The 18988-nt window shown below is 21.8% G+C and overlaps 6 protein-coding genes across 6 annotated transcripts; 3 read left to right on the top strand and 3 right to left on the bottom strand. All coding sequences in view use genetic code 6, as the record gives it.

Annotated features, from left to right (window-relative positions):
- Positions 1–782: 782 nt before the first annotated feature.
- TTHERM_00723190 (Serine/Threonine kinase domain protein) lies at positions 783–4916 on the bottom strand (the record flags this gene model as incomplete). Its single annotated transcript, XM_001031797.2, has 10 exons — positions 783–863; positions 923–1102; positions 1164–1649; positions 1706–2381; positions 2630–2931; positions 3089–3296; positions 3359–3494; positions 3828–4401; positions 4484–4579; positions 4749–4916. 10 exons carry the CDS (start codon positions 4914–4916, stop codon positions 783–785), a joined length of 2907 nt encoding a protein of 968 aa, XP_001031797.2.
- Positions 4917–5957: 1041 nt separating this feature from the next.
- On the top strand, positions 5958–7059 carry TTHERM_00723180 (GCN5-like 1 domain protein; the record flags this gene model as incomplete). The annotated part of the gene is made up of 4 exons (XM_001031796.2): positions 5958–6330; positions 6498–6568; positions 6638–6772; positions 6823–7059. Exons 1-4 carry the CDS (start codon positions 6063–6065, stop codon positions 7057–7059), a joined length of 711 nt encoding a protein of 236 aa, XP_001031796.2. The 5' UTR covers positions 5958–6062.
- Positions 7060–7852: 793 nt separating this feature from the next.
- Positions 7853–8681, bottom strand: TTHERM_00723170 (small guanosine triphosphatase family Ras family protein; the record flags this gene model as incomplete). The annotated part of the gene is made up of 2 exons (XM_001031795.3): positions 7853–8397; positions 8546–8681. The coding sequence occupies 2 exons, from the start codon at positions 8679–8681 to the stop codon at positions 7853–7855; spliced, it is 681 nt and encodes a 226-aa protein (XP_001031795.3).
- A 1107-nt stretch (positions 8682–9788) lies between these two features.
- TTHERM_00723160 (transmembrane protein, putative) lies at positions 9789–12065 on the bottom strand (the record flags this gene model as incomplete). Its single annotated transcript, XM_001031794.2, has 1 exon — positions 9789–12065. Exon 1 carries the CDS (start codon positions 11979–11981, stop codon positions 9789–9791), a length of 2193 nt encoding a protein of 730 aa, XP_001031794.1. The 5' UTR covers positions 11982–12065.
- Positions 12066–13856: 1791 nt separating this feature from the next.
- Positions 13857–15290, top strand: TTHERM_00723150 (cytochrome P450 family monooxygenase; the record flags this gene model as incomplete). Its single annotated transcript, XM_001031793.1, has 1 exon — positions 13857–15290. One exon carries the CDS (start codon positions 13857–13859, stop codon positions 15288–15290), a length of 1434 nt encoding a protein of 477 aa, XP_001031793.1.
- A 2108-nt stretch (positions 15291–17398) lies between these two features.
- TTHERM_00723140 (hypothetical protein) lies at positions 17399–18776 on the top strand (the record flags this gene model as incomplete). The annotated part of the gene is made up of 6 exons (XM_001031792.1): positions 17399–17428; positions 17498–17924; positions 17983–18150; positions 18227–18409; positions 18472–18604; positions 18656–18776. The coding sequence occupies 6 exons, from the start codon at positions 17399–17401 to the stop codon at positions 18774–18776; spliced, it is 1062 nt and encodes a 353-aa protein (XP_001031792.1).
- Positions 18777–18988: the final 212 nt, after the last annotated feature.

Here is an 18988-nt window from a genome sequence, read left to right as displayed (position 1 = left end):
ACCAATGATTTTATTTCCTTTTATTTTCTAAAATTTTCTGAATTATATCTATTACTTATTCAATTTGATAAAGAACTTTCTAAACTCATACGCTATAAATTCTAATAAATTATGGCATTTATTTTTAAAATTATTTTTTATTTTTTTAAATTCATTACAAAAAAATATTTAAAAATTAGGAGGGGTTGAGGGCTAAATTAATGAGAATTTTCAGTAAATCAATGTGCAATATATTTTTTTTAAAACACTACATTATAATAACTATATATAATATGAAATTAAGTTATAATTGATTTTTTTTTTTTTGTATTTTCTAAATAAAACTTAGAATATTAAAGATTTCTATTAATAGCTATTTAATAAAATATATTTGCAATTTTTTCATTTTTGATATATATTTTTGAAAATTATAAAACCAACAAATGAATCAATGAAAGTAAGAATGAACTGATTGATAACTAAAAGAAGAAAGGAAGATTTTAAAAGGTAATCATACACATAAATAAATTAATTAATGATAATAGATAAATATAAATTTAATATTTTAATTATGTATATTAATATGTAACAAAAAGAATTAGAAGTAAATTGTATTTTTGGTTGATTGTTGGATTTGATGATTGGTAATTTTTATTTATTTATTTATTTATTGATAGCTTGAGTTAATTGGAAGATTTTTTTTATTTTGAGAATTTATTGATTAAAAGTTTATTGTTTTTTTTCTAAATGAAAAATGGATTTTAATAATGCAGTCGCCTGATAAAGGTTCCAATTTAGGCAGATCACTTTCTTACAAAACTGAACTACTTAACTCTATTAATGTTATGATTGTGCTATTCGTAATCAAAATCATGGAATATTTTCTATTAAAGATAAATTCATTTATTAGTGTTTTTTTAAATTATTTTTAATAAAATTTTACCTTGTCAGAAGCATCTTCAAAATCATCTTCTATATCACTATTTTCAAATTCTGTAATAGGAGGTTTGTATTGCTTGTTATAAAGTTTTTCCCAATCTATTCCTTCAAAGAAAGGATCTCTTTTGAGTTATTCTCTATCTTAGGCTCCAAGACGTGTTTTTGGATTTCTATCAAGTAAACCCTTTAGTATAATATATTTATTTTTTTATGAAATATAAATTTATTTAAAATAAATTAGTTACATTAATTATATTTCTTGCTTTCTAGCTAACATAAGATGGATATGTGAGATTTCCTTCTTTTATTTTTTTATACATTGTTGGAATATCATCATTATAATAAGGAGGATCACCAGTTAGCATTTCATATAAAACTGCACCAATACCATAGAGATCAGAGGCTTTAGTAGCACCTTTATTATTTAACATTTCTGGAGACAAATATGCAGGAGTACCACAAAATGATTTGGTTTTAGATTAATCTGTGACATTATCCTTTGACAACCCAAAGTCAGCTAATTTAATATGTCCATCTGAAGCAATCAAAATATTTTCTGGTTTTAAATCTCTATAAACTACATCTTTTTCGTGAATATGTTAGATAGCAAGGACTAATTCAGCAATATAAAACAAGGCTTCTTCTTCACTAAATCTTCTCTTGTAAGCAAGATGTGAAGAAATATCACCTCCACTGCAGTAATCCAAGACTAAATACAAGTAATTTGGAGTCTTTTTTTAAGAGAAAAAGTTAGTTAATATTTACACAAATGATATTATTTGATTACTTATAAAGCATAGTGAAGACCTAAAATAAATGGATGGTTGCACATTTTAAGAACGTTAGCTTCTGTAACAGCATATCTCAGCTATCTCTTCATGATGAGAGGTCTTTTTTTGAGTGCTTTAATAGCATATATGTTTCCTGAGTCCTTCTTTTTGGCCAAAAATACTTTACCAAACGAACCTGCACCTAATACCTTAAGAATCTAGAAGGATTCAAATGTAACTTTTTCATCTTGTAATGATCCAAGATCAACATTAGGATCTTCAGGAGAAACGGAAGTACTTCTAGTGGAATTATCTTATGAGGAAGGAGATTGAGATCTATCATTTTTTCTAGCATCAGAAGGTATATCAATTTTAGGACCTTAGTTCATTTTTGATGATCCAGGAGAAGGTAGTTCTAAATTGTTGCTAGAATCGGGTTTTGCATTTGTATTTTTAGATGCTATTTTACTATTTGTAGATATTTTGCTATCTTATTAGGTTTTGCTAATACTTTATTACTCGTTTGCATTTTCGTTACTTTTATTTTTAGTATCTCTCTTATTTTAATTTTCAAACTTTTTAACTGCTTCCTTAATATTTCCTCCAACAGTGTCTAAAATATTTTACTAATTAGGTGAGTCTTATAATTCTATAACAGTGTTATCTTGCATTTGTATTTAATTGAAAGCATTCCTATAATATTTAAATAACATTAATTACTTTAATTCCCAATAAATAAATTTATTTATTCATTTGTCATATTTTTAAATAAAAAATACTCTCATTCAATATTTAAACTATATTTTTTATATTTAAAATTTAAAATTAAGGCAGATTAATTGAATATCTTATTATTTATTTGATAAATAAATAAGTAAAAAATTAACTATTTTAGCCTATTAATTATTAAAGAGTTAAGTAAATTTATTAACGTTTATTACCTGGTTTCAATGTAGAGGGAATAAACACAAGCAGAGAATAAATACTCGACCCATTTTTTTGCAGCTTACTCGTGCTTACAAGCTAGCACTTATCTGTTAGGGTAGTTAATTTCAAAATAAGTATAATCACTTGACATGAACCAAGATTTTTTAATTGTTTGGATTAAATTAATATCTTTTAGTGGTATAACTTCTAATGGTTTTAATGGGTAGTGAGATTTATTCTTATATCTAATTAAAGTTCCTTCATCAGGATTAATAACAAAAAATCTTTCACGCATGTTAAACAAAAAAGCTCCAATCTAATTTTTAAAATAAAAAGAGAAATAAGATAAATTTAATATATGTTCATTAGATAGAAAATATATTATTGTAATATTATTATCCCTAAATAATATATACATATTTAGATTTAATCTATAAAACCTGATTAATTCAATGAGCTAATAAAAATTTTACTTTAAACAAAGTTCCTGTTACAATTGGAGGTTTAGGAGGTAAAAATACTCCAGGTTGTTGATTTTACTAATTTGATTTTATTTCAGATTTTAATTCATTTTATTTTTGCTCTTCTATGGCTTCTTTCTGCTTGAAGGATTTCAGTATATTTTTACATTCCTCATTTTGGCAATGGTCAAAGCAAGATTTACCTGATTAGTCTAAGATGCTTTTGGATTATTAAAGTAATTTATTATGGTTTCAGAATCTTTAAGAGGATTAATTTTATACCTTAAATCTGGGTTCTTTTTAAGAACTAAATCAAGTGCTTGAGCTTTTGAAAATTAGCAACAAACTGTAAGAGGAGTTCCTACACTAGAAACATAATTTAAGTCTAGAGATTGTGAATCCAAAAGAAGCTTTAAAACTATAAATTTAAATTGAGTTAATTTTCTTAACAAATTTGAATGAAATTAAAGTAATTTTAATTATTTTTATAAAAGAATTTCATTTCTCAATTTGCTTTTAAATAAATTTAAAATTTATTTAAATATTGACACCTATCTTTATAAAATTAAATTTATGATGATGTTTAAGAATATTATTAAAGGCTGAATTGTAGTTGCACGGATGGCTTTTAATGTATGATAGGCAGGAGGATATTTTTGGATATTTTTCGAGTGAAAAAAATAAGTGCGAAATAGAGATCTTATTATATTTTACATTTATGTATTTGAAATAGATGAATTTAAATATTTACTTTTTATATTATTTTTGAAAATAGCGATTTGTACACTAGTCCATCCTTAGTTGCTTGGAACATTGACATTTGCACCCCTTTCTACCAACTCTTTGGTTAACTCATAAAACTAATTATAAACTGCAACATGAAGTGGATTAGAGCCACGTTTTCCGAGATTATTAATAATTACAAGTTTTTATTTTTATAACTCATCCTTTTGCTCTTAAGTCAATCTATCAGAGACTTCGTTAAACAACTTTTTAACTTCCTCTAAACGATTGTTTTATGTTTCTATTATCAATTATTCTAAAAAATTTTCTAATATCTTCTTAAGGTCTATATTTTTTGTTCTTCCACTCTCTTCATCGCTTGACGAGCTATTTGAATATTGACTTCCCACTTTTTTGTTTTGGGAAGTTCTATCTTTTTATTAGAAATAGCTTTTCTTTCTGCCAAACGAGTTATCTGCTTCGTTTTCTTCATCACCTTCTTCTTCTTCGTAGTCTTTAATTACACTTAGATTTCTATCCTGCATTTTATTGAAACCTAATTTCATCAAGTAACGCTAGTTGAGGACTTATCCTTGCTTTTTCTGTTGAATACAAAAAAGATATTTTAAATTCTCTTCTATAATCAGTTATGGAGCATTCTTAAAATAAAATTAAGATTCTTACTGATTCTTGGCTTTCGAATTCTTTAAATTCTACATTTAAGATTTATTTTTCTTTGATCTCATAAAAAGATAGTGGCCATCCCTAAATGATTCTGACCTAATTTATAAAATATATAAAGTTAAAGTTTATAGAGCTCTTCTTTTCTTATTTGCAGATATAAATATAATGATTATAGACTATTGGAATATTGAAACGAATTTTTTTAATGAAAATGTGTAAGCCCTTTTGATAAATTAATGTCTTAAAGTATGAAACATATGCTTACCGAAATATTATCTTTTTTAACAGTAGCTATGAAATCATGGATTTATCTATCAATTTTGACTGAAATTGCCTTCAGAAGAACGCTACAGTCTGATTCTTCATCCTCAATATCTATGGCAGCTGTTTTCTTTCTCAGAAAATCATAATAATACTAAATAATGATTCTCATAAATCAAATATTGTTGTTTCTTCTATTTATTTGTTAATCTAAATTAGTAATGTGTATTCTATCTCTATATTGCCGTTCTTGCTTATTTATTTATTTAGTTAGATAGATAGATAGTTTTTGACTTGTAAAAATTTCAAGAAAAAATAAATATATAATTTCTAATTTATTTATATCTAAATATGCATAACTTAACAAATAAACAAAGAAAGATAAATAGATATTAAGATAAACAAACAAACAAACACATTCATCATGCATCAATGCACACTCACAATATTAATTAAATAAATAAACAAATACTCGCTCATTCACTGCATTAATAAATAAATAGATAGACTGGTTTATTAAATTATTTCTGTTTGAACTTATTCATTCATTTATTTATTTTTAATATCGCCTTTTCCACTGTCAATATTAATTAAAGCCTCACTGCGCCGCTTATCTTTAATTTATAATCCCATACTTAAAACAAGATAATTTACTTACATTTGATACCGATTAGAGTAAAAAATTAGCTATTATTCCAAGTTAAATTTCATTTTTGTTTACTTATAAAATAAAAGAATTAGAAATTTTCTACTTATTTACTTTGTTGTATTTTACTTGCTTAACTTTTAAAACTCTAAATAAAAAGTACAAACAGAGTAATAAAATATATTTTAGTAAGTTTATTTGAGAATTTAATTTCCAAAAATTCATAGCTATTCTCATCATTCAATTCAATAAAAAAAATAAATTGGTCAGATACAAAACTATGCATTTTGCAAATTGATTTGATTTGATTTGATGAAAATTTTTCTATGAAGAAAAGCAGATTAAAAATTTAATTTGATTTTTGTTTATATTTTGCCTATTATTCAATTCTAAAAGAATTAATTAATAAAAGAATTAACTTTAGTGCATATCGCTGCTATATTAGATCATTTTATTTAGATTATTTCAACTTTTCTGTTTTAAGTACATATCTATTTTCTCTTGATTTTTTCTAAGATATTTGATTCTTGTTTAAAAAATTACACTATTTATACACAAAAGGGATCAGATCTATCCTTTTATTTCATCAAAAAAATATATACTTATTGCATTTTTATTGATAGTCTAAAAATAAGTAAGTTCATTTTAAAACAAAATGAAATAATATTTAAAATGTTTCAACAAATTCCACTGAGGTAATCTAATAAATAATCAAACAGCTCAAAATTTTAATGTACTGCAATAATTACTTAAATATTACTATGTAAATAAAGTCAAATAATATATAAAACGCATTTTAGAAAGATATTTTCAATTAAAGTAAAGCATATTATTTTTTTATCACAATTTTATCAAAATTTTTAGTTAAGATATTATTTTATGTTTGACGGAATTCTCAAAGAATACGAAAAGTCTAAAAAGACTGTTGAAAAGGAAAATGGTAAATGCTATTTTAAATAAATAAATTTTTATTCAAATCAAAATTATGATAAGTATTTTTAAGCGAAAATCAAATATAATTTAGCTTTTTAAAAGCAATAAGAAGCTTTTTTTTTTAATTTAGTTTGCATGATTATTAAAAATGATGGCTTATTTTTATAAAAAAAGAACTTTTAAAGAAGGAAATAAAATTATTGTCTGAAAACATAACTAAAAAAGTTCTAATTGGAGTGAATAGCGTAGATTATTTTATTTTATAGAAGATTTATCTTGTTAACAAAAATAAATTTGATAATATAACATGATAGGATGTTTAAGTTCTACACAGCAATCAAAAAATTATAGAAAAAGAAACTAAAGAGTTAAAGTCAGAAGTTAGTAAATTTTATAAGGAAGTTTAATCATGGACTGCATTATATGATGATTTGAATGGAGCATTGAAAGTATTGTTAAAAGTTAATAAACTTTCTTAAAGATTTAATTTTTAACATAGGAATTAGGAGATGTCGTTAACTGGGCAGGTATTATCGAAAAAGAATTCAAAATTATTGTAGAAAAAATGGAAGAATAAAAAATAAATAAAATATAAAAGCAGTAATAATAATAATAATAATAATAAAAAGCAAATTAAGATAGTTAACCTAAAAATGAAAACCAAACTTAAGAGCAATAGCAAATTCCTTAGCAATAATAATAAATCCCTCAAACAGAGCAAAAGAAATAAGAATGATTTGAACTAAAATTAATAAAATAATTTGTAATAACTCTATAATACTAAAACTATTTAACTATGTATTTACAGCATTCTAAATCTAGTTAAAACATTTTGTAACTTTCTTGTCAAAATTTATTATTATTTGAAAGTCAACCAATTTATTTGCAAAAACTTAGAATTTATTTATATTTAAGATCTAAAAAGCTGTTATTATTTAATTCTAAGTAGTGTACAATTGAAAGAATAAAAATCAATCTGTTAAATTTTAAAAAATCTTATAAATTTAATTTTAAAAATGCATTTTATTTATAGAAATACTTGAGTGAAATGAATTTAAAAAACAAAAAAGCTTTTAAAATTTATTTTCATCAATTTTTAAAAACGTTTAATTAATAAATTTAAAATTTAATTAACAAAGATCGCAAAAATAAATTGAATTTTAATAACGATTTATCAAAATGTTGTAAAAATTATGAAAAATCTTAAAATATGATTTTACTTTTAATTTTTAGAAGATAAATTTTTTTTAATTTAAATTATTTATTTGATAAAAATGCATTTTTAATAGACAATTATTCTATGTAAATATTAAACATTCTGAAATTAATATAAATTATTTACACACTTTCGTGATAGTTAAATTTAGTTTATTAAAAATTATTTTTGTTAGTAAAATATTATTTTAGAATATAATTTAGAAATATTTTTACAAATTAAAGAATTTGCTTTTATTAATTTTTTTATCTCACAGAAATATTTGCTTAGATTTGCTCTGAATAAATATGGTTGAATAAATGAACATATTTCATCAGCAACACCCATCATTTTCTTTTTTCTATTTTGGTTTAGAATTTTTTAAACTTATTTATTTATTTGATGATGTAGAATTTTAATTTTAAGCTTCATTTGCTGGTAAACTATTTTATTTTAATTGATTTTATGGAATACTTGCTTTGTGCTATTAATATATCTTTTTAGCTAACTTTACAAATATTTCTTAAATATTAATCTTTTATAAAGCACTTGATTCTATATATTCCATTTGAAATTCTTCGCAATATTCTTATATCAAAGCTTAATCAGGCTATTCGTGAGGCAAATCACATTTATTTCCTACTAAAATTTTTGCTACATCCTTACCACATTACAATTTTACTTCTCTTAGCCAGTATCTCACATCTTACAAGGATTACTTATCTGTTAAATCAAACACAAGAATTGCTGCCTTTGAATTCTTAAAATAAGTCTAAATAATAGGGCGATATTTCTCTTGGCCAGCAGTATCCCATATTGACATTTTAACTTCTGTATCTTCAATCTTTTCAGTCCCATATTTATAATCTACACCAACTGCTTATTATAAAAATAGCTTAATTTTTCAATTAGATGGTAATTTTTTTAATTATGGAAAAAAGAAATTAAAAATTATTATTTTACAGTTTAATCTGATTATCTCAGATTTCCATTTTATAAATAATCATTTTAAATTTTCAAATTTTACTTGTTAATTTTGGCATCTAGACTATTTCTTGAGGAGGAGCTGTATATTAAAGAAGAATATAACTCTTTCCAACTCCTGATTTACCTAAAACTAACACTTTACAGTTTATGGATTGCTTTTTTTATAATGCTGCCATTTCTAAAAATTAGTTTCTATCAAAGCTGCTAAGTTGTGAGTTTAATCAGATTTTTTTATTTAATTAATTGATTAATTGATTGCAAAACTATAGATATGAATATATCTATTTTGTTTTTCATTTACAATAAAAACCCTGATAAGCTATTAAAAATCAATACAATTATTTAACATTTTTAATAGGTAAAAGAATTAATAAAGTAAATATTTTAAAATCCTTATCCATTAATATAACCATGCTAATCTCTCCTAATAATTTAATATTTTCATGGCCATTCATTCAAATACAAAAAAATTTAACTTTAATTAATGATGCTAGAAATAAACCCTTTTAAATTACAACTGGGTATAATAAAGGATTCTAACCCAGTTTAGTTTACATTTACGAAATATCTTTTTAAAAATGTAAAATTAATCAGTTTATGCTAACAAATTTCTTTAGAAAATGTAATATTAATCTAATTTAATAAACAAATTTATCATTTTTGTTTGAGACTAAATTTCTTATCTACTACCTCCTATCTGATACAATAAGATATGTTATTTTTTTATTTCTATTTGAATCAAATGTATTAATTTTATTTTGAAATATCGTGATGAAGTATTTTATTTATTTTACAAAAAAATTTTTAATAATTTTATAATCTAAATTATTAATAAATATAAATAAATAACCTTAATATTTTTTAGTTATTTAACTATATTTAGCATATTAAGAGCAAGTATAAAAATTAAAATTTTATCAAATTTCAAAAAATAAAAATAAAAAAATATGGTGAAAGATTGATATTAATTATTAAATAATAAATAAATATTTTGCCAAAAACTTGAATAAAGAAATTTTTTAAAAATAATGAAAATTATATGATGGATTTTTACAAATATTATGAGTATTTATTTTATGACTGTCAAATTATAAATAGATTCTTAGTTATAAATGATTGCAAAAATAATATAATATTTAATTTGTTACAAATGCATTTCTTTATATACAATTATATTTTTTTATTGGAATAGAGGTAATAAATAGCTTTTATTTTTGTAGATTTTTTTTAAAATTGCTTACAATTAATTTACTACTCATAGATTCTGTCTCAAATTAATGTTATCATAAAACCTTGAAGTTTCTGTTTCCGTAAATTAAAATGAAGAGGCAAAATATGAAAAATATAGATACAGATCCTACTATGATATATCTAGAGAAAACTAGAAAGTCGATTTTTAGTAGGACTTAACTTTGTTCATAGTAGTGGACTGATATAGCAATTACTATTGGAAACAGAAATATTGATTCTATGCCTTAGTAAATAAAATTGCTTAAATAAAATAGATTCCACTTTTTACGACTGTCATAATTATTCAAACAGAGATAATTTATTTCAACTGGACAGAATATAAATTTTCTTTTCATCTACTTTTCTTCTTGATCTCTTTAATTAAAATTAATCATATCGATCATTTCAGACATGACAGGTTTTTTATATTCAGAAGGTAGCTAGAAAAAACTGTTAAATATTTTGCTGATTTTGCGGAAAGATACAGATTTTTATTCAAAATAAAATAGGACATAGTACATGCTAACAACATAGTATAAACGAGTCAACATAATTGCAGAACCAAAAATAATAAAATACTAACTAGCTCTCATACTAATTAAGATCAAGATCGCATAAACAAAACCTCTAGAGATAGCACCTATGATGTGGTTTAAAAAAAGGAGATATTTTAGTTTAGGATGTTTTTCCAAAATTATGTAAATGAGAAAAGTTAAATTCATCGTAATTCTACTCTATTTTTATTCTTATAAAGGCTTAGACTGGTTATCATTCTTTTTTCTTTCAATTAATCTATTATTATGGGCAAGTCTAAATTTCTATTTCTTTCTTAACCTTTCATAATATAAAAATTGCTGCAGCTACTTTTCATAGTTGGAATTTTCTGAGCGATCTAAGCTAAGCTTAAAGTTGCTTGAAGAATTCTTTTATAGTATTTAGTCTGTAATATGTTCTTCAGAGAAATTTTATTATGTCGATCTAGATTAACTTTTAATTCTTTAATGAGATTATATTGTGTTTTGTCTACTCATTATGTAATAATCTTGGTTTGAGTAATTTGAATTTTAAATTTTATTTACATTTTAATAGTAATTATTCTGTCCTAAATTTATATTTTCTTATTAATTGTTTTATTAATAATAATTAAATTAATTTGCATCAACATCTTCTTAATTTTGTTATTAGCTATTATCTTATTACATCATCTTTTTCAAAGTTGAAAGTGATTTTCCTCTATTCACTTTATTTTTTCTTTCTAACAATTGCCTCTAACTTTCTGATTAATTTCCTTTTAAATCATTTATTTTACCTTAAATTGAAGGAGATTAATATTTATTTTGCATCTTTGAATTTTGAGTAGTTTGCTCATTGAATTAAACAGAGTTTTTCTATTTTCTTTAGCTATTCTCAGCCAGAAGTGGCTAACCTATAGATCTCCTAGATTCTTCTTGTTAATTTTTTGAAGTTTACATAAAAGGATGATTTGTATTATAAACACTTGACCTATGAGAATAATCATCCTAGGAAGAAGTATCACTTTTTTTTTAATTTACACAAGCACCATTTATGTGATAGTTATGAGGTCTATTTATTGGCTATTAGCTATATCTCCCACTTTTTCCATAAATTTAATAATTTTGCTACTGATAGTTTGAATGTACATCTGAGTGCCTTTAACTGGTATTGCTGATTTTATAAATATTTTATTTATGCTTAATTTCTTAGCTCAATTTAAAATTATCATTTTCATTTTCTAAAGAACTTTGATTTTTAGGAGTGTGGAAACCCTAATATAGAATAGAATTGTTCAGCTCTTTATCTTCATCTTAATTAGTTTTCCCAGAAAAGTTATTGTTTGCAGCTTGATAAAAGTTAACTTAGTTAAAACTAATCATAGAATTATTATCTTTAATACTTTTAAAATCCTCATCTCTCAAATCTTCTTTATCTTTTTCACTGACTGAACCCATAATATTATCTTAAAGATTAGAGTTTACACTATAAAATGATTCATCTCCACTACTGTTTCTATTTATACTAGATGAATTGTTTGGATTAGATCCACTATTTGTATTACGGTTTAATCTAAAATCATTAATTTATTCATCATTTAATGATTAGTTTAATGATCCATACAAAGATTAAAAATCACTAATTTAGCTTGAATTTTTCTTCCTCCATGCTTTGATTTACACTTAATTTCGTGAACCCTGATCACTACTTTCTTTCCTTGATATTGCGTTCATTATCCCTTAGGTAAAATGACTTAAAATATAGGTTACTTTTAAAATTGCTTAAAATGTTAATATATCTTAAGATGTAAAAGTGATAATTAATTAATTAATTTCTTTTAGGAATAAATATATTCTTTTTTTATTAAAATTAAATTTCTAATGCAAATTTTCTTTACAACAAACTATTTTTTTTATCTATAATAACTTTTTTCTTTTCTTACTCACATTTTTGATTATCTTATCTTTTAAGCTTAGTATAAATAAACCTGATTACAGATCATGTACTATTTTATGTAGAACTATTTTCATTTTTAACCTAAAAATCTTTCTGCTTACATTAGAAAATTTTAGCTTATCGTTATGATATTTTTTTTTAAATATAAAATATTTTATGCATCATTTCTAACAAATTTAATACTTATTTATAATGTAAAACTATTTCATTAATAGTGATAATCATATTTAATTAATATAAAACATTATCAATTAAGATACAAAAAATACTTTAATTAATTTTTTCCCCCTTTAATTATTATTTATATTTAATTTACTTAAATGTATTTTGAATTATGATGTAAAAATAAAAAAATAACTCTTAATTAATAGGGCATCACTCATTATAAACTTGCTCAGTTATCATATATAAAATAAAAAAATATTCAATCAACAATAATTTAAGTCACATTTTAATACAAGCTTAAAAAGAAAAATAAAGTGCTGATAAATATTATAATTTTTGTAAAATTTTAAATTAATTTTAAAAATATTTTTTTTATTATTTTTTTAATAGAATTAAATTAATTTTTAATAAACCAAAAATTTAATATAAAAAATGATTTAAATTCATATGAAAAACAAAAAACAATTAGAATAAAAAAAATAAATAAATAAAAAGCTAACAAATAATGTAAACAGTTGTATTTTTTTAAATTCATTTTTGAAATTAAATAATATCACAATCAAAAACAAATAAACTATTTTTAAAAGAGATAAAATATCAAATTTGAGAGATTAGGGCAGTTTTCTAAAGCAGAGCCTTTATCTGATAGAAATTATGCCAATATTATTGGAACAATTTAAATATTGAAGAAAAAAATTTATAATTAATTATTTAATTGAAGAAAAGAATGAAGAAAAAATTTGAAATAGAAATAATAAGTAATAAATAAAATAAAAATTTAAACAAAAGCTGAAAATCAAAAATAAAATGAATAAATTAAGAAGAAAACACATAAGCACAACAAGAATTAATAGAAAAACAAATCATATAAACAGCAAATTTTAAATTAAGTAAATTTTATAAATATTTTTTTTAATTATTATTTAAAAATAAAAAACTATGTCGTAAATTACAAATTTAATTTAAAAATTATAAAAGAAGATTTTAAAGCCAAAATAAATTAAAAAATTCTAATATTGAAAGTAAATTTTTATTAATTTTGGTTAAAATTATTTAAAAATATTTATTATTTAACAAGCTTAATTAAAAAAATAAACATGAGCAAAACAAAACTTTCAAATAGAAGAAGTTTATTCCAGAATAGATAAACTTATATAGTATTATAAACATAATAAATAATATAGCAACAGAAAATATCATATTTATATTGTAATTACAGCGTTTTCGGAATTTCTAAGCCTGAATTAATTTTGAGAAAATTAGATTTTACTAAATCTAGTTATGATCAGAAACTTGTTACTTGTAAATAAGATATTTGATATATTTAAATAGATTTGAGAAATAAAAATGAAAAAGAATAATTAAATAAAATTTAAAAATAAATTAATTAATAAATAACTATGGGTTTACTGCAACTACTAGTTCTAGTTTGTCTGGTTTTTATAATCCTATTATTCCTAAAATATTATGTCTTAACAAAAATTGCTATGAGATACTATTCTAAATAAGGAATCAAGGAGTATAAATACTATCCTTTTACAGGAATAGCTAGTGAGTGGATTGATTAATCATTGGATGACAGTTTGAAAACAATTAAGTATATCTATTTTGATGATAAGTTTAAATCACAAGACGCTATTTTATCGAATTTTCTGGATAAAGCTTTATTAATATTTATCAATCCTAATCTTATAAATGAATTTTTGTAGAATCAATAGAATTACGTTAAATTTGAGAATGCTTTAACTGGATTTAAATAATTTCTTGGAAACGGTATTGCTTTTGAAGAAGGAGAAAAATGGAAAAGTAAAAGAAGATTTGTTTCATAATTGTTTAAATTTGATGTAGTGGTAAACTACCTAAGCAGTATACGAAAAGTTACCTAAATGATGTTAAATAGAGTTGAAGACTCAAACTTTTAGGTTTAAAAGTAGTTTGAAGCTCTTAATAGTGCAATCTCTGTTTAAATTTTTATGGGAGCTAATATAGACGAGTACAAAATAGATGATAAAAACTCATACGATGCCATAGATTAGATGTGCTCAGATATTTTCTATCACTATCAGAACATAACAACAGCCTTTTTAGGTGAGAAATTTGTAAAACTAAAGTTAAGGTAATCTGATAAAGTGATCTGCGATAAGGTTTAATATGTGCGCCAATAAATGAAAAATATTATTTTAGATACAATTAATAGAGAAAAAATTAATATTTAGCAGAATAAAGAGTCTGAAAATATTAGTATAATTGCTCTATTGCTAAAATAAGGACATTAAATACAAGAAGAAAAAGATATTATTGATGTTTTAGAGCTTACATTTAGCCTTTATTTTGCATCTAGAGATACTTTAGCAAGTGTATTAACTATCATGCTTTACTACTTACTAAAAAACCCTGATTGTTTTTAAACTGTAGAAAAAGAAATATTGAGCTTACCTTAAAATTACACCTTCTCAGATATTTAGAAATTGGATTTTCTGTAGGCTTGCTTTAAGGAAACAATTAGGATAAATACAAGTGCACCTATCATATTGATGCGTGAAGCTAAGGTTGATCACAAAATCGGAAATTATAAGATTTAAAAAGGTACTTTTGTTAATGTAGGCTTAATAAGTAATTAACTGAACGAAAGATACTTTAAAGATCCTCTTACATTTAATCCTAATAGATGGTTCGATTAATCAACTGAAAATGTAATAAAAGAAAATCCTTTTGTTTATTTGCCATTCTCTGGAGGTATGAGGAATTGTATAGGATAACATCTTGCTAATTTATAAGCAAAGATAGTTCTGATAGAATTTATAAAAAAGTATTAACAGCCAGAACTTCCTAAAGATTTTGTTTTAGAACTTGTTATCAAACAAAACTATTAAATAAAAAATCCATTTATTTTAAATTTGTAAAAAAGATAAAATAATTGATTATTCTAAACTATCTTAAAAAAATATTTATGTAGCATTAATTATAAACAAAAATAAAACAATATTATCTAAATGAATATATGAATTTTATACCATACATCCTAAAAATTCAGCTCCTCAGCTTACAGCAAACAACATGGGAAGAGAAATGAAAATCTATCTATTTTTGATTTTAAAAGAAAAAAGATTCTTATTGTATTAGAATATTTAATTTGTTTTTGATTTTCCTTCATATTTTGGTAGTAAAATAAAAATAAATTGTTTGCTTATTATATTGAATATAATTATCAAAACAAATTATAATGTGTGATAATAGATTATAATTTATGTACTGTCTTTATATCTTATTAAAAATAATCTCAAAGCAAGATTAATGGATCTTATAAGGGTCACGCACGAAAACTTTTTTTACAGATAATATTCTTTAATTATTTGTTTAATTTAGATTATAAATTTTATGTGATAATTTTTGTATGCTCTTAATTATTTAAATTTTATTTGAATATTTTTATTTAGAATTATTTAATTTAATTATTTTAATATTAAATTCTTATTTTACTTTTATTAATTTAAAAAAAAATTCATTTATTTTAATATATTATTTATTAACTAAAATTAAAAATACTAAAATCTATCTATTAATATGATAATCTAAATAATTTTTAAAATCTAAAATAATCAATCTAAAAATCTAAATAACTAAAACCTAATTTTTATTCATATTTCATAAATTATAATTAATGCAATGTATAGATTTTTAAACTAAGAGATAATTGCTTATTTAATAGATAATTAAACTCATAAAAATAATTAAATAAATTTAAAATATAATTATTGTTTCAGTAAATTCTTTGATTATTTACCAGACCAAAAAGTTGATCTAGATATTTTAAATTCTATGAAAAGTTTGCAGTTAAATCTTTAAAATGTGAGAAAATGTATAATTGATGCTATATAAAAGACTATTTTAAAACATTTTTTAGACTCATAATTAATAAAAATTAAAATAAAAATAGAAATCACAATTTTATCATAAAATTTGAAGATTAACTATTTTCATTTATATTTAATGATTTTTAATCTTAGATAAAATTTAAATTATAATAATCTTTTATTATTGTGTCTAATTTAAGAATATAGTAATTATTTATCTTATGAAAAAATCTGAATAGAAAGGATATAAATATTTTATATTAGAAAAACATATTTATTATTTTTTTATACATCAATAAAAAAAATAATATAAATTTAGCATTATCTTAACTTTTCTTTTGTGCTTTAATTCTTCAGTATTCTGCATATTTCTAATTAAAAATTCCCTCATGATAATTGATTTACTGAATCATTTTTTTAATTTTTATCAATATTAATGATCAATTTAACTTTCAATTTTTATAATATTTTTATTTTGATACTTTTTTAACATGTTTCATTTATTGCGTTTTAAATATTAAAAAATACAAATTTTGATTATTAAAAAAGACTTAATTTATTTTTTCTTATTAAAAAAAGAATTTTATCATTATTATTATTTCAAATTTTCTTTTAAAGTTTTATTATGATTAAAAATGTTTAAAAAAACTATTTTTTCATTTTAATTCAGTATTTATAAAAATCTTAATACTATTTATAAATATTTTGTAATCAATGAAAAAGAAAAATATTTAAATTTAAAAAAATAAAAATTAAAGTCTAAATAAAAAATATATAATTTTATCATTTTCAAGTACATGTATTTGCTTTGAAAGCAAATAAATAATTTAATCAACTAATATTAAAATTTCTGGTGAATATTGATAAATCTAACAAATTTATTAATTAATTTAGTAGAATTTTTATAGGACAAGCTTAAGTAATATTTGGTAGGACAAAAGCTAGATTGATTATTAATAAATTATTCATAATATTTTATTTGTAAAAACTTAATCAAAGCACATAATTATCAAAATAAAACTAAATAAAAACAATATTTTATTGTAAAATTCTATTTGGTGAAAACATAGATTAATTTGTTGCTTACTCTCTGTAAATAAATTGATTAAAAGTTATTCTATAATTAAAACAAAAAACACTTTGTTTAAATAAATTGTTTGAAAATATTTGAAAGAATGCTAAATAATAAAGAGGCTCTCAAAAATGTACTTTTATATTAAAAAAATTTTGATAATTTCAGCTCAGTAGTATTTATTATTTTGTTAAAAAATCAGGCACCTAAAAAGTTAGTTTCTACTTTCAGAAAAATTAAATAATCAGATGACTTGTAAAATATTGATGGAAACTATAATACTCGCACTTTTGTTATAAATATGACTGAATAAAAGATAAGCTATTCTTCAATATTTACTAAGAAAAAAACATTCAAATTTGATGTAAAAATAAATTATTACTTTTAAAATTCTAATATTATGTTACAAAAAAAGCAAATTGATTACGCTGTTCCAAATATTAGTGTCCAAACTAAAAAGCCATTAGGAGATTGGGTTCATACATTGTTAATAAAATTTAAAGAAAATTAGAAAATAAAGAAAAAAAATATACTTTTAGTCACAAATGAGAAGGATACTATTGATCTATGGACCTACTTGCTCTATTTAGAAAATAAAATAAAACTTCTAACACCTTACTAAAAAAATAGTAGATACCTATCTATCTATTTTTAAATATGTTTTTAATTAATTTTTCTAATGAAAAGGAACTATGTCTGGTGTCATAGTCTAAATGCAAAAACTACCAAATCTATAAGTCATAATGGAAATGGATAGAGATGTTGAAGACAGTCATTTCACCAAGATTAAAAACGGGTTCAGATACACATTAAACAGTCTTCCCAGCGTATGTGAGCACTAAGAAATGACACCAAGTAACTTAATAAAAATACTAACTTTAAACCATTTTTATTAAGGTAATTGGAGTAAAAATATAAAATCTAATAAAAGGTATGCAATTACAAAAGCAAAATAAGTTATCTGAAATCAGTGAGCGATCACAAAATGAAGAGCGCTACTGTACTGGCACAATATTTTCATAACCATCATCACAAAAGTAAAGTTCTAATGATCCAATATTTAATCAAAAAATCAATGTAAATCAGAAAGACGAAAACTAATAAAAAAAGAGCAGTAATTAATTATAATTGAATACAAAGATTACATAAAAACTTAAAATATTATAATAAAATTAGTGAAATAGCTTGGATCTTCACTTTTTAAAAAATCTCTAACCGAAACAAAAAAATTTCACCATAGAGTTAATAGCATAGAATACGATGATGATTTCCACAGAGTACCAGAAGAAGGTGATATAAAATTTATAATGTAATTTAATTAAATCATAAATCTAAAATTAATATCAATTTTATTTTTAAGTAATTAAAAGGATAAATCTTTGATAAAAAAGATAAATACCTTATCTGAAAGTATGCATTTTGAAAATTATAACAGCTTTAATAAATATTCCCTATCTCATAGTCTGACCTTTAACAACTGACTAAATTATTTAATTACCACCCTATCTGATTTTCCACCAAACAAAAAACTTAAACAAATCTTTAAAAAAATAATTTTTCTCAATAAATAAATAATTTAAAAAAAGTTTTTTTAACAAATAAAACAATCATATTAAAGTTGAGAAAAAAAATAATATATAAATTTATTAAAATAATCTTATTCAATTAATATAAAATCTTCTATTTTGACTTA

This window comes from Tetrahymena thermophila (genome assembly GCF_000189635.1).
Source record: "Tetrahymena thermophila SB210 genomic scaffold scf_8254362, whole genome shotgun sequence".
Taxonomy (NCBI): domain Eukaryota; phylum Ciliophora; class Oligohymenophorea; order Hymenostomatida; family Tetrahymenidae; genus Tetrahymena; species Tetrahymena thermophila.
This window is presented reverse-complemented; position numbering and strand designations above follow the sequence as displayed.